Source organism: Rhinopithecus roxellana, chromosome 10, assembly GCF_007565055.1.
Source record: "Rhinopithecus roxellana isolate Shanxi Qingling chromosome 10, ASM756505v1, whole genome shotgun sequence".
Taxonomy (NCBI): Eukaryota; Metazoa; Chordata; class Mammalia; order Primates; family Cercopithecidae; genus Rhinopithecus; species Rhinopithecus roxellana.
The window spans coordinates 3402262-3424026 of NC_044558.1; the positions used below are offsets into that span (position 1 = coordinate 3402262).

The 21765-nt window shown below is 44.1% G+C and overlaps 1 protein-coding gene across 1 annotated transcript in view; it reads left to right on the top strand.

Annotated features, from left to right (window-relative positions):
• Nucleotides 1-21765, top strand: part of ANO2 (anoctamin 2) — a 362906-nt gene that overhangs the window by 79021 nt on the left and 262120 nt on the right. The window contains exons 5-6 of the mRNA XM_030939846.1: nucleotides 17577-17725; nucleotides 19650-19704. Coding sequence (XP_030795706.1) covers nucleotides 17577-17725; nucleotides 19650-19704 — 204 coding nt within the window. The remainder of the gene's footprint in view (nucleotides 1-17576; nucleotides 17726-19649; nucleotides 19705-21765) is intronic.

A 21765-nucleotide genomic window follows, 5' to 3' on the forward strand; every position in this document is an offset into this window, starting at 1 on the left:
GGGAGTTCATTCCTGATTTGGCTCTCTGTTTGTCTGTTACTGGTGTATAAGAATGCTTGTGATTTTTGCACATTGATTTTGTATCCTGAGACTTTGCTGAAGTTGCTTATCAGCTGAAGGAGATTTTGGGCTGAGATGATGGGGTTTTCTAAACATACAGTCAGGTCATCTGCAAACAGGGACAATTTGGCTTCTTTTCTTAATTGAATACCCTTTATTTCTTTCTCTTGCCTGATTGCCCTAGCCAGAACTTCCAATACTATGTTGAACAGGAGTGATGAGAGAGGGCATCCCTGTCTTGTGCCAGTTTTCAAAGGGAATTCTTCCAGTTTTTGCCTATTCAGTATGATATTGGCTGTGGGTTTGTCATAAATAGCTCATATTATTTTGAGATACGTTCCATCAATTCCGAATTTATTGAGAGTTTTTAGCATGAAGGGCTGTTGAATTTTGTCAAAAGCCTTTTCTGCATCTATTGAGATAATCATGTGGTTTTTGTCTTTGGTTCTGTTTATATGCTGGATTACGTTTATTGATTTGTGTATGTTGAACCAGCCTTGCATCCCAGGGATGAAGCCCACTTGATCATGGTAGATAAGCTTTTTGATGTGCTGCTGGATTCGGTTTGCCAGTATTTTATTGAGGATTTTTGCATCGATGTTCATCAGGGATATTGGTCTAAAATTCTCTTTTTTTGTTGTGTCTCTGCCAGGCTTTGGTATCAGGATGATGTTGGCCTCATAAAATGAGTTAGGGAGGATTCCCTCTTTGTCTATTGATTGGAATAGTTTCAGAAGGAATGATAACAGCTCCACCTTGTACCTCTGGTAGAATTCGGCTGTGAATCTGTCTGATCCTGTACTTTTTTTGGTTGGTAGGCTAATTATTGCCTCAATTTCAGAGTCTGCTATTGGTCTATTCAGGGATTCAACTTCTTCCTGGTTTAGTCTTGGGAGAGTGTATGTGTCTGGGAATTTATCCATATCTTCTAGGTTTTCTAGTTTATTTGCCTAGAGGTGTTTATAGTACTCTCTGATGGTAGTTTGTATTTCTGTGAGGTCGGTGGTGATATCTCCTTTATCATTTTTTATTGAGTCTATTTGATTCTTCTGTCTTTTCTTCTTTATTAGTCTTGCTAGCAATCTATCAATTTTGTTGATCTTTTCAAAAAATCAGCTCCTGGATTCATTGATTTTTTGAAGGGTTTTTTGTGTCTCTATCTCCTTCAGTTCTACTCTGATCTTACTTATTTCTTGTCTTCTGCTAGCTTTTGAATGTGTTTGCTCTTGCTTCTCTAGTTCTTTTAATTGTGATGTCAGGGTGTCAATTTTAGATCTTTCCTGCTTTCTCTTGTGGGCATTTAGTGCTATAAATTTCCCTCTACACACTGCTTTAAATGTGTCCCAGAGATTCTGGTATGTTGTATTTTTTTCTCATTGGTTTGAAAGAACATCTTTATTTCTGCCTTCATTTCGTTATGTACCCAGTAGTCATTCAGGAGCAGGTTGTTCAGTTTCCATGTAGTTGAGGGGTTTTGACTGAGTTTCTTAGTCCTGAGTTCTAGTTTGATTGCACTGTGGTCTGAGAGATAGTTTGTTATAATTTCCGTTCTTTTACATTTGCTGAGGAGTGCTTTATGTCCAACTATGTGGTGAATTTTCGAATAAGTGCGATGTGGTACTGAGAAGAAAGTATATTCTGTTGATTTGGGATGGAGAGTTCTGTAGATGTCTATTAGGTGTACTTGGTGCAGAGTTGAGTTCAATTCCTGGATATCCTTGTTAACTTTCTGTCTTGTTGATCTGTCTAATGTTGACAGTAGGGTGTTAAAGTCTCCCATTATTATTGTATGGGAGTCTAAGTCTCCCTGTAAGTCTCTAAGGACTTGCTTTATGAATCTGGGTGCTCCTGTATTGGGCACATACATATTTGGGATAGTTAGCTCTTCCTGATGAATTGATCCCTTTACCATTATGTAATGGCCTTCTTTGTCTGTTTTGATCTTTGTTGGTTTAAAGTCTGTTTTATCAGAGACTAGGATTGCAACTCCTGCCTTTTTTTTTTGTTTTCCATTTGCTTGGTAGATCTTCCTCCGTCCCTTTATTTTGAGCCTATGTGTGTCTCTGCATGTGAGATGGGTCTCCTGAATACAGCAAACTGATGGGTCTTGACTCTTTATCCAATCTGGCAGGTCTGTTTCTTTTAATTGGACCATTTAGTTCATTTACATTTAAGGTTAATATTGTTATGTGTGAACTTGATCCTGTCATTATGTTAACTGGTTATTTTGCTCATTAGTTGATACAGTTTCTTCCTAGCATTGATGGACTTTACATTTTGGCATGATTTTGCAATGGCTGGTACTGGTTTTTCCTTTCCATGTTTAGTGCTTCCTTCAGAATCTCTTGTAGGGCAGGCCTGGTGGTGACAAAATCTCTAAGCATTTGCTTGTCTGTAAAGGATTTTATTTCTCCTTCACTTATGAAACTTAGTTTGGCTGGATATGAAATTCTGGGTTGAAAATTCTTTTCTTTAAAAATGTTGAATATTGGCCCCCACTTTTTCTGGCTTGTAGAGTTTCTGCCGAGAGATCTGCTGTTAGTCTGATTACTTCCCCAGGCGTGGGATATAATCTCCTCGTGTGCCGTTTGCGAAGACCCTTGGTAAAGCGCAGTATTAGGGTGGGAGTTACCTGATTTTCCAGGTGTTGTGTGTCTCAGTTTCCCTTGGCCAGGAAAAGGAATTCCCTTCCCCCTTGTGCTTCCCAGGTGAGGCGATGCCTCGCCCTGCTTCAGCTCTCACTGGTTGGGCTGCACTCACTGACCAGCACCAGTGAGATGAACTTGGTACCTCAGCTGAAAATGTAGAAATCACCTGTCTTCTGTGTTGCTCACGCTGGGAGTTGGAGGCTGGAGCTGTTCCTATTCAGCCATCTTGGGCACCCCCAATGTCTGCAAATTTCTGAGGCACTAACTGGGTTCAAAGATAAAGGTTTGAGAAGAAATGCCACTGATACTTTAATTCTTTTCAGTTGAACCCATGTTTTGACATGTTGATGTCTACTAACCTGCATTTATTAAAGAATGAGTTATCTTCTTTTCTTTACCATAAAACATATGTAATTGCTATGAAGCATTATTTATCAGTGTGAAAAAAATTGCTGTTTCCACACTGAGCTGATAGAATTCCAGTTAAAAAGCAAAAACACTTGGCATTTCAGTTAACTTCAGTGGTCCCTTAGGAGGGAAAGGTAATTCCATTTAGCTTTGGAAATGATTGGAAATTGTTCTCAGGTACTTGTTATTGTCTCTCTAGAGACTCTGATTTGGTAGCCCTGGCTTTTGCAAAAGCTTCACAGGAGGACCTCTTCCTGGCTGATGGTGCCCACCCAACCTCAGGGACTCTACTCAGCCAGGACTGCAGCACCTCTTATTTCTCAGTTATTCAGATTTGAGGCTTGTATTAGTTAGGGTTCTCCAGAGAAACAGAACCAACAGGACACACACAGACACACACGCGTGCGCGTGCACACACACACACACACACACACAGAGAGAGAGGTATCATGAGGAATTGGTTAATACAATTATGGGGGCTGGGAAGTCCCAAGATCTGGAGTTCATGCGATGGAGACCCAGGAGAGCTGATGGTGTAGTTCCAGTCTGTGTCCAAAGACCTGAGAACTAGGAGAGCCAACAAATAAGCTCCAGCAGCCTCAAGACACAAGAACTGATGTTTCAGTTCAAGTGTGAAGGCAGGAAAAGACTGATGTCCTAGCTCATGCAGTCAGGCAGGAAGAGTTTCCCCTTACCTGTGGGAAGGTCAGCCTTTTTGTTGTTTTCAGGCCTTCGACTGATTGGATGAGGCCCAGCCACATTAGGGAGGGTAGTCTGCTCTGCTCCAGTCTACTGACTCAAATGCTCATCTCATCCCAAACACTCTCATAGATACACCCAGTAATGTCTGAACAAATATCTGGGCACCCAGTGGTCCAGTCAAGTTGACACATAATATGAACCATCACAAGGCTTATAATTTCAAAGTCAGGAATCCTCTTTGTAACAGAATGAATAGTGGCATTCAAAAAATATGTCCAAGACCTAGTCCTGGAACCTGTAAATATAATCTTATTTGGAAAAAAGATCTTTGCAGACATAATTAGTTAAGGATCTCAGGATGAGATCATCCTGGATTTAGAATAGAACCTAAATCCAATGACAGGTATCCTTTTAAGAGAAAGGCAGAAAGGTATTTGAGAGGGGAGAAGGTTATGTGAAGAAGGCAGAGACTGGAGTTATGCAGGCTGAAAGCAAAGAATTCCTGGGGCCATCAAAAACTGGAAGAGGCAAGAAATAATTTTTCCCTTATAGCCTTTAGAAGGAGTGCTGCTCCACTGATGCCGTGATTTTAGATTTGTGACCTTCACAACTGTGACAGAATAAATATATGTTGTGATAATTTGTTATGGCAGCACTATGAAACTAATACACTCTTCTTCTGGGCAGGAAGCAGTAAGCAGACAATTGAAGACAATTGAAGGTCTCTGGTAGGCTTGTTGGCTTTCTCTGTATTCCAAGAATCCACTTGGCAGATTCTAAGATCACTTGGAATAGTCTTGTTTATTTATTGCCATTGGGTGTGGGAGTTCTATGGAAGAGTCTTTGTGCATGGATCTTCCTACTTGACCTTGGTGTGTCTATGACGACTTTTTCATTGTCCATTCCTGTTTGATGAAATAGAAGCAGAGGCTCACCTTGTTATGAGTGGTGGAAGGAGACCCAGTGTGGCTAATGTCAAGAAGAGCTTACTCCACTCAAGAATTATTTTCTTATTTATACTTCTATTTCCAAATACAGTAATTGCCTTAAGTAACAGCTTCTGCCTTGGTAAGAGGTGTCTGCAAAGAAGGATATTAGCATGTTTTAAGGCTTGTCCACATTTCATAATTCTTACATTTGACTTTGAGGAAAAAGATTCATAAAACCACTTTGAATTATGCCAGTCAAAACAAATTATCTTGAGATCAAAAGACTTATAGTCATAAGTTGATAAAGAGATAATAATTGAGTTTTAAATATAGTTAATACTGCATCCCATGTGCTAGACCATTTCGTAAGAGCCTTATGTACATGATTTGTTTTTACCTTCACAACAACGATATGAGGTAGGTATGAGCAGTTAGCTTCATTTTATAGATGAGAAAACTGGAAACTCAGAGAGGTTAATAAACTTATCCAAGGTCACACAGCTTGAAGGAGTTAGAGTCAGGGACTCAAAATCATGTCTGTCTGACTCCAAAGCCATGCTCCTACTCTCTCACTTGACTGAAAAATCCCTAACTGGACTTGAGGTAGTGGATAGTGTGGTCTAGAATGGCATTTCTCAAAGTGTATTTTTTAAAATGATAGTGTTTATTGTTCTTTTGGAATTTTTTGTTTTGTTTTGTTTTTGAGACAAAGTCTTGCTCTGTCGCCCAGGCTGGAGTGCAGCGGTACAGTCATGGTTTATTGCAATCTTGACTTCTTGGACTCAAGTGTTTCTCCCACCTCAGCCTCCTGAGTAGCTGGGACTACAGGCACACACCTCCATGCCTGGCTATTTTTCGGTAGAGACAGGGTTTCCCCATGTTGCCCAGGCTGGTCTTGAACTCCTGGACTCAAGTTATCCACCCACCTCTGCCTCCCAAAGTGCTGGGATTACAGGTGTGAGGCACCATGCCCAGCCTAGTCTTTGGTTTTACAAAAAAATTTTTTTTTCATAGTTGAACAAATTCAAAAAACACGAATGATTACAATTTACCAGAACAGTCAAAAGTGTTGAGAAGCCTTGTAGTAAAAAAATAAAAATAAAAAACAAACACATATACAAAAACTCGTTCAATTTTTTTCAGGCCTTTTCTGCTGAACACTTGAACACCTATTAATATCCTGGGGAACCAATATTCCACAGAACATACTCTGGGGAATTCCATCCTAGATTAAATAATCCTGGACTAGGAGAGGCAACAGCTTTCAATGATCATTTTTAAAAATGATATTGTCTTGCTCAGTGAGTTATTCCACATTCCTGCATTACAGCTTTCTCACCCATAAAGTAAGAAGATTCGCTCCTAAATTATCTGTCATAGCTTTAAAATGTTGTGGTCTGCATGTAAAGCAAATGACAAATTTGTGAATTTATTTTTTTCCTCTGTTATTGATGTTGGCTGAGGGGCCTGAGGACAGTTACCTTTTATGTTCAGTTACTTTCTGATTGTTCACAGATATCTAAGAGTAAAAGTGTCGCTCTTCAAGCTTTGCTCTAAATAGGTAGTACACTTAGCCTGTGGTGCCTATTCTCAAGCTGCCCTGTGTCTCCAAGCCTGGTAAAGTCACCAGGCTTTCTCTGGGTTTACCCATGCTGGACCACTCTTTCCAAACCACACCTCTCTGTGGAGCCTAGACAGAGCTCTCTGATTTAGACTCTCGTCAAAGCAGAGTACTTTATTCTTTCCTCCATGGGCTGGAGCCTTTCCAAATGCTTTAAGTATTTGCCCCAGTCCTAGAATGTTCTTCCCGTTCCTGTCTGAATAAACAAATACTACTCATCCTTTGCTCCCCAGCGTAAATCTCACCTCCCTCATAGACCTTTCTTCATTCCTTCAGCCTGAACTGATCTTACCTTTTCTGGACTCTTGGTCAACAGTGAGTATTGATCTTACCTGTTAGTTTTTCTTCAGCTGCTTCGGGTCCTAACTCTTGTGTTTCCAAATATGTCATAAACCCCCTGAGAGCAAGTACTGTGGTTTATATCTCTTACGTGTTCCCTGCAAACTCTAGTATGGTGTTCCTCAAACAATATTTGCTCAGTAAACACCAGGTTGATTAACCCGTTGATGCTTCCCCTGCCCAATGTCTTGTTTGGGTTGTGATCCCCTAGCAGAGTTGCTCGGGATGATAAGAGATGTTTCAGCTCACAGCTGTACACAGGCCATGTGAAATTTGGCAACAGGAGCTGCCCACTGTCCCTCCTCACCCTGACCAACTCCCTCCTTTATCAGAACTGTTTTTGATAGTTTAGTAAATCCAGAAAGAAAAATCAGGAGAAATTCTCTTGAGTTTGTTGTTGTTTATTTATTTTATTGTTTTATTTACTTTTTTTTGAGATGGAGTATCGCTCTGTCACCCAGGCTGGAGTGCAGTGGCGCAATCTCGGCTCACTGCAAACTGCTGCCTCCCAGGTTCAAGTGAATCTCGTACCTCAGCCTCCCAAGTAGCTGGGATTCATAGGTGTGCGCCACCACGACCGGCTAATTTTTTTATTTTTAGTAGAGACAGGGTTTCACCATGTTGGCCAGGCTGGTCTCAAACTCCTGACCACAAGTGATCCGCCCACCTTGGCCTCTGAAAGTTCTGGGATTACAGGCGTGAGCCACCGTGCCCGGGCTGAGTTTTTTTTTTTTTTTCTGAGACGGAGTCTCGCTCTATCGCCCAGGCTGGAGTGCAGTGGCCGGATCTCAGCTCACTGCAAGCTCCGCCTCCCGGGTTTACGCCATTCTCCTGCCTCAGCCTCCCGAGTAGCTGGGACTACAGGCACCCGCCACCTCACCCAGCTAGTTTTTTGTATTTTTTTAGTAGAGACGGGGTTTCACAGTGTTAGCCAGGATGGTCTCGATCTCCTGACCTCGTGATCCACCCGTCTCGGCCTCCCAAAGTGCTGGGATTACAGGCTTGAGCCATCGTGCCCGGCCAGCGGGCTGAGTTTTATTAAGGATGGAGAACTTGCAGATCCTCGGTCATGGGAAGGAGGTTCGCTGCCAACTCAGCCTTCAACATGACGTGCTGGACAGATTCTTGTTATTATCGTCAGTAAGTTTTTAAATGAGCTAGAACTGATGCCGTTTACGTAGGGTTGGTTGGCTATAGGTGGGGTCTTCCTCTTGCTGTCATTGCCTGTTCTCTAACATTTGTTTTCAATAGAGGGACAGCTGGAGGGGTGGGGTTTATATTTGATACCTTTATGAGCTTTTCGGTGCATGCTCTTTGATTGCTTTGATTGCTATTTAAATAGACTGGAAAGAGTGCAGAATGCTTTTATTCATTTTGTTTTCTGTAATGCTTCTCAGTGTCAAAAATAAGAAAAAATAATTAGTGGTACCTAAGTGCTGCAGTTCCTGTGAGGAACCTGAGATGGTCCTGGCCGTGTTGCGGATGTGCGTATAAGCCTCGGAAGACCCCAGGCGTGATTGACTACGTGGAGGCCTGTCAGTGGACAGGTGTGACTCAGGGCCCAGAAACAGTGAAGTTAAAAATATGAAAATGTGTTACAATAGCAAGTTATTCTAAACCGTTTTATCAGCAGCACTCACAACCGTGCCTGGTGTACAGCAGACACTAAATAAATGCTGGTAGTGAACGGAAGAGTGAGTCATGCATACCAGATCTCACCTGGTGGTGGTGGCGTGCTGGAGGGTGATGCTGAGATGGATTCTGAGGCTCCATCCAAGGGCAGTAGGCAGGAATCCTGTGCTCCCTGAGGGCTGCCTGCCAGAAAAGGGCAGGGCGTCATGGTGGCACATGTACCATTATAGCTGCCCTGATCTGGGTCCTTTGCTGAAGGCCTCCTTCAGTTAATGGGAACAGATTGTGTGTAAGAGATCCTTTGGAAAGTTCCATTTTCCATCCACCCATCCGACCGTCCAGTGAATATTTATTGAGTATTACCATACACCAGATACTTTGCTGAGGGCTGGTGATTCAGTGGTGCTTATAACTGTTCCCTGGCCCCATCAGTATGGGGAGGATTCAGATGTTGTATGGCTAGTTATAAATTGGGAGGCAAGGCTGGGCATGGTGGCTTGCACCTGTAATCCCAGCACTTTGGCAGGAGGATCACTTGAGGCCAGGAGTTCAAGACCAACCTGGCCAACAAAGCAAGACCTCATCTCTACTAAAATTAAAAAAAAAAGTTAGCTGGGTATGGTGGCATGCACCTGTAGGTTCCAGCAACTCGGGAGGCCGAGGTGGGAGAATCACTTGAGCCCAGGGGTTTGAGGCTGCAGTGAGCTATAATCGTACCACTGTACTCCAGCCTGGGTGACAGAGTGAGATCTTGTCTCAAAAAAATATAAAAAGTAAAATAAATTAGGAGGCACCCACAGAAGAAAAAGACTGGGGTATGACGAGAGAGCCAACCAGAGGAGGCTCATTTAGATGGTAGTGGGGGAGGGGAGGAGAAGGTGCCATTTAAGCTGAAATGTGAGCACTGGGTAGGAGTCTGTGGGTGGGAAGAGCAGGTGAGAACCTTCCAGAAGTGGGAAGGACATGCCCACAGGCTCCAAGGTAAGAAAACCCTGGGCTGCATATGGAACTGAGGGGAGCCAGGGTGGGAGCAGCTCAGTGAGGGGGGCAGGGGCTGAGGCTGCCAAGGGAGGCAGGAGGCATGGCGCCTAAGAGGCCTTGTCAGCCATGTAATTTTAAAAGTTTGGTTTTAATCCCAACTTTTATAAGTCAGCAAACATTCATTCATGTGTAGAGGACCTGACAACAGAATCAAAAACCATAAACAAATACAGAATTAGACACTAGAGAATGTACACTGTGTAAATGCATCACTCTCTGTCTATACTCAGAGTTGTTGCTGAGGGGAAATTTACCTGTGGACACGGGTGGGGCTGAGGGGAATGGGCAGCCCCTGTTCTCGCTGTCCTTGGTGTGCACAGAGAAAGTCTCCCTTTGGCTCCAGGTTGTATCTGACCTTGGCTGCTCCTGGCACTGTCTCCCTTTTGATCGGGGAAAGGCTTAACGCTCACTTGCATGGGTGAATGTGCAGCAAGTGAGCAGGGACAGATCTCAGCGGTATGGAACCCCTCAGGTCCTAGTGCAGCGTGTGTGTGTGTGTGTGTGTGTGTGTGTGCACGCACCTCTCGTAGGCATCACCTGGCGGGGAGAGCAGTGGGTGAATTCCATGTCATTTTTGGCTTCTCTTGTTCCTCCCTTCTTCAGCTCCAGAATCTTCCATCCTTGCCCAGTTAGTGACTTGTACCCCTTTCTTACTGTTTGGCTTCTCTGTGTGTCTGAGTCTTTAGGGTGAGTAGAAAGGTGTGATGATCATCTTCCGCCCAGCCCTACCTCTCAAGATGAGCGAGATACCGTAAGTAATAACCATGCAACTTCGATGATCCAGCGACTGGAGGAGGAGCAGAGGAAAGCACCAATAAATAAAAAGATGGGCATTCATTTCTGTCGACACATGTACTCCCAGCCGCGGCACATGTTCTGTTTTTACGTCTGGTCTGCATTCCTCCTATGTGACCTTTCCTGCCTGTTGCTGGGAGAGACACTCTTAGGCCACTGCAGATACTAGTGACTCATGGATCATTACGATTATGTTGTTTCTATCTTATACTGTTAGACCTTTTCCTTGATCTTTGGGGTCATTGGCTCTCCCAATGTTTGTGCACCTTGGGCATTTTAATAAAACTTTCTGTGCCTCAGTATTTTTATCTGTAAAATGGGAACAGTGTCTTGTATACTGTCCAATATATGCAGCTTCATTCCTTGCACCCCAGGAAAGCACATGATTTTAATATAAAAAGGAGACATATCAGCCCTCAGACCACACTGCTGTGCCCCTCTGGAGCGGAGAGGCTGAGGGAGACGAGGAGGAAAAAAGAAGTAAGAAAAGACAGTAAAACCCCTTAGACTGTGACAGTGAGGCCAAAGTGAGCTTTTATGAGACCCACATTTGAGCCCTGGAATAAAAAATAAGAGCAACATACTTTAAAAATTATTTATGATTTTAAGCACATGAAAGGCGTATCATGTACCCAGGGAGGGCATAATGGGGAACAGCTGGCTAGCATGTGTCTCGCCATTTCTGAGGTTGTTCATAATTTTCTGATGTCCAAGAATAACGGTAATAATGATGCCACTGCTGATTGTATTAATAACAATAAAGAAGGTTGGGGGGTCTTTCCTGAATCCTGCTGAAGGCAAGAGGAGAGCCTGGGCTGCTGGGTTTGGCAGGGGCGGAAAGGGGCACTACAGCCTGCTTGCTTCTCAGGGGCAGTCCATAGAGCCCAGCCAAGGATCAAAGGATGTTAGGTTGAAGGAAAGGGCTCTAGAAGGGGAAGGCAGGAAGCCCGTGTTCCTGGCATGATTTTACCACTGACTGTGGCTGTTCCCAGCCCCTCTGAGTCTCCGTGTTCTCATCTATAAAGTAGAGATGCTCATCCTCCCTGGCAGGCACACCTTACAGAGTTTGTACGGACCGGGGATGAAAGGATGCTCAGGGAAGTGCTGGGTATACTGCAAAGCATTCCAAACACAGAAGGGGTTGTTACCATCCTTGTGTCTCTCCAGGGCTTACCACAGTCAACCACCAAGCTTGGGACTGGACATCTAGGAGGTACCCAGAGATGCTTGTGCCACGAATGAATGTTTCTTTTTCATTAAATGTTCAAAGCCATGGAGTGGTCGCCTTGGACAATACTTTTTAAAGTATTTGGTCCTGTTGTCTCTTTTATGACTTGTTAGGTTGGTCTGGAGTAGCGCTCAGTCTAAGGCAGATTATCCTCCGTTGCCGAGTCATCTGAGCACGCTGCCCAGTGCCCTGTGAATTAGGGGATTTTTCCGTACAGCTGGTGGGCATAAGTGCTGTTCCCTTTCAGACGGTTCCCTCTCCAGTCTTGGGTGCTTTTATCACACTCATGCACTAAATACTCAAAGGGGAGCTTCTGCAGCCCTCTGGGGTGCTCTGTCCTGTGAACTCTAGTTGCCTTGGTCTCCCCAGACTTAGAGCTCAGTCTTCTCAACTCAGGGAGTTTCCTGGGCTCCACCTGTCTCTCCTCTCCCAAGGCAGTGAGCAGGACTCACAGGGCTCCCCTTGTCTGTCTCCCATCTCTCAGGGATCACTGCCTTTCGCTGTCTGATGTCCAGTATCTTGAAAATCATTATTTCATGTATTTTGTTCGGGTGTTTTGGTTGTTTCAGGCAGGAGAGTAAATGGGTCCCTGTTACTCCATCACAGTAGGAAGTAGAGGTTCCCTTGTTTTCCCTTTGGAGATGAAGAAGCTGGGAGAAGGGAATGACTTGTCCAAAGCTGTACATCTCACTGGCGTCCGCAAGGTGGCATCCTCCTGTCCCCACTGTGTGCCGGCACACGGGAGGGGTCCCTGCTTTCCATAAGTCCATGGTTTCTTGGGGAGACAGACAAATCAACTGAGAATTTGAGACAGATGCATAAGTCAAGAAAAGCAACCCACAATATATTTTATGAGGCGGGTATTTATCCACAGGGTACCAAGGAAGCATGGCAGGAAGTGAGAGGGCAAGGAAGGGCTCCCGGGAGGGTTGGCACATGAGCCTTGTGGTGAAGGAGAGGCAGGAGTCATCCAGGTGGGAGAGGAGGGAGAACGTCTCAGGAACCGGTAACATGCACAACAGCTCGGAGGCAGGAAGCAGGTCCCTTACCCCAAGCCCAGTGTGTATGGTGTGGTACTACTGGGGAGACATGTGTGTTTTATTGTGGATATGCACCTGCTCCATCCCCCTGCTGAGTCCCTGAAGTCTGGAAATTTCTTCCAACACAAGTTTGCTGTGGTGTTTCAGCCTGGGGACATTTGTGTAGGGTCTTGTTCAGGGCTATGCAGTTGATGTTACCATGAGGTTTCTGGTGGGACTCTGGCCTTCCACACTCTTGAAGGCAGCCACCAGTATTCCTTTCAGTGATACGGAGCATCCTCCATCGAGAAACAGTTGAAACTTACCCCATTCCCACTCCTGGTTCCAGTAAAAACAGCGCGGAAGCCCACTCCCTTTAGCCTATTTCTCTAGGTGAGCCCTACCAGATCCATTGCCAAGGTGAGGCTCAGGAACTGCCTGGAGGTTCTCAGCTGAACGTCTGCTAGAGCCAGACCCTGAAACAATCGATGGGTTAGAAATCTGCATCAACTAAATGCAGGCATTCCAGGCCCCTGTGGGTGCTACACTCCTGGGTGCTTTTGCACTTGGTAGGGGCAGGAGGGGGAGCCTTTTGGCCTGTCAGAGGTCTTAGGCTTTTGGCTCACCTCTAGCCTGGTTTATTTCTACCAAGACCAGACGAGTTGTCTTATGACTGTTTGGATCCCAGTCTGGGCTCCTCCAGTGACAGCAACTGCTGTCATCAATGCTGTTTCTCCAGAGATTGATTCATTCATTCATTCATTCATTCATAAAATAATAGGGAACATTTTGGACAGTATCCTGTCCTCGTGGAGTTATGGTTTGGTAGAGATGGCTGGACATTCATCAAACAGTCACTCAAATAAGTATAAAATTACAACTGTGATAAGTGTTATGAAAAAAAGGAATTAGGGCTCATGAAATACAGTGAAGGTGGGACTTGCCATTGTTTGGAAGCCAAAAAATAATAACCTCAGTGTGAACAGAGCTTAGTGAGCCAGTGGGTAGGGGGTGGGGAGGTGGGGGCCATAGGGGCTGGGGAGGAGATGTGCCCAGCTCAGCCAGTGTCTGGGTGCAGTCAGTAGGGACTACACGGAAAGGTAAATATGGAGACTTCTACAGGTTCCATGGGATGTGTTAAAGAGTTTTGGTCTTTTTCCTAAGAGCAATGGGTGACTGTTGAAGGCTTTTTAATGAGGAGGCAAGAAGATGAGATTTTTGCTTCAGAAACTTCACTTGGTCTCCTGTGTAGAGACCAAATTGGAGGTGGGCAAGAGTAGAATTGTCAGATAGAACATAGGACGCCTAGTTAAATTTCAGTTTCAGATAAACAATGCATACTTTTTTAGTGTATGTATGTCCCAAATACCACATGGGACATAATTGCATTTAAAATGTATTGTTTTAACTGTGTTTTAAAAAGTTTTAAATAGGTTGCAAATATTGCATGGAACCTAATTATGCCAAAGATTATTCATTGTTTATCTGAAATTCACATTTAACTTGACATCTTGTATTTTTATTTGTTAAATCTGGCAACCTTTAGCAAGAGAAAATGTGGAGGAAACTGGTTATAGACCAGTTATTGTTGTAAACTACTAAAAGATGCTTAGGTTAGGGTCGCAGAGGTGGAGATGGAGAGGAGTGGACAGAGAAGGAATAGTCCTGGTTGGTCCAAATCTGCCATTCAAAGGCATCTGGAAGACAGAGTCCATCAGCTTCCCTCCTACTCTGAAACTAATTTCCGCACACATGCCATTTAAAGACATATGGGTATGGTATGGTGAACTGCATAGTCTCAGTGCAGGTCAGGTGTCTGGTCAGAACCTGCACTGAATGGCCTATAAGAGGTGTTCTGTGACAGTGTGAGGTGGTCTTATTTCTGTCTCCATCCCTCCAGACCAGAGACACCTGAGAAGTGAGTTCTGTGCATTGCAGTGACTGATGTGTGTGAAGGAGAGATTTGGTAGAAAGGTCAAGACCTTTACAACAATAGAGGCAATATTGTAAGTTGTACACTGTTTTTCCCCATGATAACTCACATTTTAGCAAATTAAGCAGTAGAGTAAAGCAGTCAAGAACATGGACTTGGCGAGGGGCTTTAAACCCCATTGGTTATTAGCTTGTCTATACTATCTGTGTGATCTTGGCTAAGATACTTAGCTCTCTTGGCTTTGCGACATATTTTAAGATTAGCACTAAAGTACCTTGAAAGCCGGGCCCACAGGAGATACTTAGTAAATGGTATATGCTACTAGAATCAACAATCTCCTTGTTTCAGAAGGCAGGCTTACTCTTCGTCTTCTTACACAACTCACTTGATTATCTTCTTAATTCACAGCTCTGGTTTGGTTGCTGTTCACACTCTTCACTGTCTTCCACTGCCTTGTGTAGCAGATCTCCATGCACTCGTCTCAGTTTGCCTCAACTGAGTTTGCATGGAAATCTGCTGCACAAGGCAACGCAATATTGTTGCCCATGAAGATTGTCACTATTGCCCATCAGAACCCCTTTGTCCAAGCAAACCAGCTCATGTAACCCTCCTTAAACCCAGCTTGAACATGTCCACTTTTTTGTTTGCCTAGAATGTCTTTGCCTGTATCTGTTCAAGCCTTATTAATCAAAAGTATTTATAAGTTAATGTTAACAGAAATATGAGCAAAACAAGATATAAAACATACATAGGAAATGAAGTAAATGCCTGTCACTAGGGAAATGGCTAAACAAATTACTATTCATGTCTACTGTGTAATACTATGCATCCATTACAATAGCTGTATGCAAACTGTCCTGGAAAGATATCTATGATATAATGCGAAATAAAAACAGCAAATTATAGAGGAATATGTGAAGTAGGGTCATAGTTGCTTAGGAAGGAACCTAGTTCTATCTATATGGAAAGATAGGAATTAAATACATTCCCAACCATTAAGCGAGGTTCCCTTTGGAGAAGAGGGTGGGAATTGGGTGGGAATTGGTTAGGAAGGAACTCCTAACATTTAGTTAATATACTTTAATGGTTTACGCTTGTTCATTTACCTGAACCATGTTAATTTTGTAATTGAAATTAAAGCAAAATGCATAGAAAAAGGTTTAGAAGAACAAAATAAACTGTGGTTATGTTTCAGTTGTTAGACTGGGGAGGCTCTTGTCCTGTCCTTACTTATCATTGTTTTATTAAAGAACAAAAAGGTAATGGAAGAAGATTACCCTTCTGCTAAATCCAACTGAAATGCTACTCCCTCAAAAAAACATTTTTCGAATTCCTCAACTGAATGTGCTGCCTCCTTTCTTTGAACCCTCAAAGTACTTTATGTATCTTTTGTGGCATTTTCTCATTCTATCTTGGTGAGTGTTTCAGGTACCCAAGTATGAAGACAAGTATTTCATACCAGTCTTACTGCCCCTCTACATTGAAGTAATGTGAAGCTATCATGGTAGAGAAGGAAATAGGATTTCGAGTCAGAGGGTCTGCATGTTGCCTCTTGTTTTGGATGTCTGTTGCAGCCTGACAGATTAGCCCACACTTAGTAGCTTAAAACAACAGCCATTTTATTTTACCTCATGATTTTTTGGTCAGGAACTTGGGCAGAGCTGGGCTGGGTGATTATTCTGCTTCATGTGGTGTCGACTGGGGTCACTTGGTGGTAGCCAGCTTAGAGGTGGGCTGGACGGGAGGGTTCAGGAAAGCTTTAGTGGTATGCCTGCTGCTTGGCAGGGCAACTGGAAGACTGGGCTCAATTGAGTGCCTTTCCCTCACTGGGTACTCTCAGGACATCTTGTAGACTTCTTATGGTGTGATTCAGGGCTTCAAGGGATAAGGCAGACCAAGGCTGAGGCTGCCCATCTTCTAAAGCAGTGGTCCCCAGACCTTTTTGGCACCAGGAACTGGTTTTATGGAAGACAATATTTCCATGGACCAAGGGTAGAGGGGGTGGTGGCAGGGATAGTTTCAGGATGAAACTGTTCCACTTCAGATCATCAGGCATTAGATTCTCATAAAGAACACAACACACAACCTAGATCCCTCACATGTGCAGTTCACAATAGGGTTCATGCTCCCATGAGAATCTAATGCCACGTCTGATTTGACAAGAGGCAGAGCACAGGCAGTAATGCTTGCTCACCCGCCACTCACCTCCTGTTGTGTGGTCCGGTTCCTGACAGGCCTTGGACCAGTACCGGTCAGTTTGTGGCCTGGGGATTGGGGACCCCTGTTCTAAAGGATGGAACTAGCATAGTGTCATGCCTGCTATCCTCCACTGGTTAAGCATCCACAGAACCAATGCAGATTCAAGGCGGGTGGTAACAGAGATGCTACCTCCTAAAAGAATTTGTGTAAAAAATGTGTGGCCATCATCAATTTGTCACAGCTTTGCTGTGAGAAATACAACCTCTGTGTCTCAATGACTCCATTTGCAAATTATAAAGATCCAAAGCTATAATGTATGCAAAGCATGCTATGCATTATAAAAAAAACTGTATGCACTATAAATATTAACATTTACCTTGGTATTAAATCTATGCCTTACTCAAGGCAGGTACTCATTACATGTTTAATACTTTGAAAGCAAACTCATTTAAACACATATTTCCTAAGAAAAACACAAAGAATGTGATGCTGCATGATCACATAGAAGCGTGGCTCAGTTTTAGAGTATAGACTTTGGATTAGGTTGACACGAGTTAAATCCAAGCTCTGTCACCCAGTTCCTATCTATGTGGCCTTTGTTAATTTGCCTCACCTCTCTGAGCCTTAATTGTCTCATCATAATATGGAAATAGTATTACTTACCTAGCAGCGTTGCTGTAAGCATTGGAGCTAATTTGTGTCTAGCACCTAGTAGGGTCACATAGTAGGTGTGCAGTTTCTCTAAGATGATATCGAGTCATATAGAAAGTTTGGACTCCTCACTTAATTCCTCTGCACTGCTCACCTCCATGAGCTCAAAGGATTGAGAGGAGTCGAGAGTCCAGGTCCTTGCGAAAGCATTGGGGAAAAGGGGAAGGCCCTTCTTCTTGTTTCTCCCAGTCTCTTCCTCTCTCCAATGTTCACCTCTAGGAATCTTTGTCCATGCAGCTTTTTTTTTGTGAAGCAATTCCTCTCTGCTGGAACTGGTCCCCTTTTCAGACCTGTGGCTCTTCCTTTCATAGACGTACGAGATCAAAGCAGGAGGCAGCATTGCAAAGAAGTTCAGCGCAGCTCTGCAGAAGCTGAGCTCACCCCTGCAGCCCCGAGTTCCAGAACACAGCAGCAAGATGAAAAACCTCTCCTACCCATTCTCCAGGGAGAAGATGTACCTGTGAGTATTGAAGCTGCTGGAGCAGGGATGTGGGAAGGGATGGGAAGGAAAATGGAATACTGTTCCATGACTCGGCCCTGGGGCTCCCAAAGTGGGTGCCCCAATGCCTGGGAGAGAGAGTAGGAAGCATGTTCTCATGGTGACATTGTCCCTGTGCCTGCTTTGTGAACCCCCTCCCCGTGTGAGATGATCCCAAACAGCTGAAGGTGCTTGTGCAGCAGGAAATCCGCCATTTGACCATTTTGCAGGGTGATGGGCAAACCAGGGAGCAGCCAACAATAAACTTTGGAACTCTGTGAGAAAGTGGTCAGACACCTGTGTATCTTCTGTAGGAAAACTTTCTTCCCAATTGCCAGTCTAATAGGGTTTCAACAGGATATGATAAACCAGAGAGAAAGTGGATGAAGCCTCTGGGTTTCTGGATTCCAGCTGCCTACTTGTACCTTCATTGACTGTCAGGGGTCCTCCCCTGTCCCTGCACCCTGCCTAGGAAGAGTGAATAAAAGCTCTTCACAGAGATAGCCACTTGGGAAACATTTGGAAGGGGGAGCCACAGCTGGGAAGTGGGAGATGCAGCCGCCAAGCATCAACTTTGCTCTAGGAGCTAATGAGAAAATAAACAACCATCAAGGGTGATGAGAAAATGGAGCAAGAGAGGGAAAGGCCGGGGCATGGAAGGGCAGAGAGGATGGAAAGAAGGACTTTCTCATTTTGGGAGGTGGAAGTTGTGGAGCAGTGTTTCTGTTGTCCATGAGAGACTGTCTCCTATCCATCTTTGCTGTATTCGCTATTATCCTACACACATGCCTGTGCTGTTTCATTTGCATATATTTACCCTCTTATTGAGTACTCATGCCCCCTTGTGAGGTGACCGGCCAGGTCTAACTATCTTCTATTATAGACACCAAAGTCTAAGTCTGTCCAGGGTCACACCGCTCAAAGTGGCCGAGCTGGGTCTTGCATGGTGACTGGTGGCTTGCTGCTCTTTCTGTGTCCTGTGGTGCTTCCCTGCGTCCCCTTCCCTGGGCCTTCATTTATGCTGGTGCTGGCATCTGAATGGTAACCTCCTAGGCACCTCCGTTCGTTTTACTTCTGTTGTCCTTCAAGACTGGTTCATCAACACCTTCCTTTTGAAGGATATTCTGCTCTTCCCAACCAGAAGCATGCGCTTCACCCTCTGAACTTTCATAGCAATGGTCTGCATGTTCCCACGTTCTACTCTGTGTCAGTTACTTGGAGAAATGTACATTTCAGTGATTGGAGCTCCTGGGGTGCTGGGAGCATATTTCCTTCCTTCATCACTGCATCCTCTAGCACAGCTTCCTCAGCATTACAAACATGCCCCATGTGCTATTTTCTGAGTGAAAGCTCAGTGTATGAAGTTAAAAACAGACACAGCCCTTGCATAATTAAGATTTTTCTAATGGATGAGATGACAGTGACGTTAAATGAAATTTTGAAGAATCAGAGTGATAATCCAACACCGTGAAATGATACTCTTTTTGGTTTGTATTTTTTACTGCCTTTGTTCATGCACCAGTATCTTTTTTACATACTTTCCATTTGGAACCTATTCATCATATATTTTTCTAACATGGTGTAATCTTTTTCTATACACAAAGTTTTCATAATTATAAATTTCAATGACTGCATGATACCCTATCCTATAGATTTTGGCATTGCATCTTATTGCTATAATCTTTATTATAAGTACCTTTTCAATAGGCATTTTTTATTTATGTTATTTTTCTTTCTGTGTGTTGTATTTCTTCCCTAAGAGAAATTTCTAGGATGAGTTTTTAGAATTACTGAGTCAAGAAGGGCATAAACATTGTGTGTGTGTGTGTGTGTGTGTGTGTGTGAGTGTGTGTGTGCACCTCATAAGTCTTGCTATATTTGCTGTCCGCTGTTTTGGTGTCTCCAGGTACAACATCCAGGAAAAGGACACCTTCTTTGATAATGCCACCCGCAGCCGCATTGTAAGTAAATGGATGTACTGTGTTAGGAAAGAGGATGGGGAAAGAGCTGAGTCCCTAGTTGGCAGGGCATTCTCTTACCCTCCCTGCCACCTCACACAGTTATTTGCTTGGAGTTGCCTAGCAACTGAGAAAAGTATGCAAGAGCTTCCCCATTCCCCAGAAGAAACAGCAAATAACTGCCCTTACTTGTGGTTTAAGGGGAGCGTCTTCTTCTCTATATGTGTTCTCCATTAAAGTTCTTAGGAAAATAAACCAGGGAAGGTCATAGCTGCTGCGGGGATTAGTTAGGTGAACCCCTTGATTTACATAGAGGAAACTGAGGCTCTGAGAAGCAATGCATTGAAAAAAAAATTATATAGATCATTAGTGTCAGAACAAGGACTAGAACTAGTCCTTCTGATTTTTGGACCACTGTGTTTATTTATGTATTTTCTCTTCTTTCAACTCCCATGACAGAGTCATGTGAATTTATATAACATGGAATGCTAGTTAACCCATTTGCCCAAGAATATCATCACCAGCCCATTCACTAGAAAGCCAACGCTCGTGACCATAGCTCTTCTATCATAGTCATTTTGCCTTTATGTCAAGTGTTTGAATTTTGTAGGATGAATAAAAATCTGCATATAGCCTGTGTTTCTGTGGCCCCTGCATGAGCAGTAGAACATCTTCATTCACCGATCAGTTTATTCTCTATCACCCTAGAGGTCACGTAGCCTATGGGCACAAGACAGAAAGAGGGGCCCAAGGAATGCCAGAAACTTACACATGCCCGCATGGGAAGTATGAAGTGCGTTCCCATTGATCCTTACCAAAGAACTGAAGTTTCCACAGGAGGAATAAGGATTAGATACCTAGAAGGGTGGTAAGAAAATATAGGAATAAGAAGGGACAGGTGATTAGAGGAGGCTAGGAGATGATTTCCCAGGCACACTGCAAACATGGCATTAACTCTTACTTGCAGGATGGGCAAGGAAATCTCAGCTCCCTTAGCCTGGTGTCTTAGGCAGAGTTAAAATGGGCATGTGATTTCTTTTTTCTTCCAATGGAAAAAGGCATGAACGTCCCATTTTCTTGGTTGATGATATTACTAGCCAATTAAATCTCACTGTGGCTTGGGTCCCACGACTGTGGGGGAGTTATAAGGTGTTGTGGAGATTACTCGATAATTGCAAAGTGCTGGTAAAATAATTCAATGCCATATAAATGCTGTTCCTAATTATTATTGCTGTTGAATTACTGTACTATATTAGGAGCAGGATTAAACACTCTTGGACCCCGTAGTTATTTACTTACCACTCCCTTTAGACTGTGGCTGGAATATGGGAATGTAAATAATGATGGAATAACACATCTAGCATTCATCTCTCCTTCTGGAAGCATCTTCCTTTCCTCAGTCTACTCCACACTGAGAACAGGGGAAAAGAGCCTTGAGTTTTGTCCTGGGATCTATTCTGCCCTGGACTTTGGCTGGAGGACCTCACCCACATCTGTGGATGTCTCCCCTATACCTGCTTCTTTGTGGGTGTCTGAGCACCTCAGCTTTTTGTTGCAAGGCAGACTTCATTGCTGGGCATCTCTTTATAGACTGGCACAGGCTTGTCCCTCCCTGATTCTTTTGTGGGAAGCACCCCTGCAGGCCCCATAGGCCAGGGGATTCTGTAGGCCATTCTGGGCATGTCGGGCTTCAGGCAGGCAAAGCCACTGAGTCGGGAGCTGCTGTGTGCCTAGGACTGTGCTCTAAGACATGAATCTTCAAGGAAGTGTATGATATGCTCTGATCAGGGAGGCAAGATGAGGACCCAGGAAAAAACCACGAAATAAAGACATCAGTGACCAACATAGAGGTAGCTCCTTTGCGGTTTCAGAGTACTTTCCTGTGCACGGCCTGGCTGGCCTCCCGAGCAGCTCCGCTAGATGGCCCCATTACAGACGCAAGCTGACCCTCCTGACGTTTGCTCCGGACCCTCCGCACCTACCTCCGGAGCTTTCTGCTACCGCACTGGTTCTCCCCGTCAGCCGGGCTCCAGGCTGGGGGAGGGGGCCTGCCCCTCCCCGGGA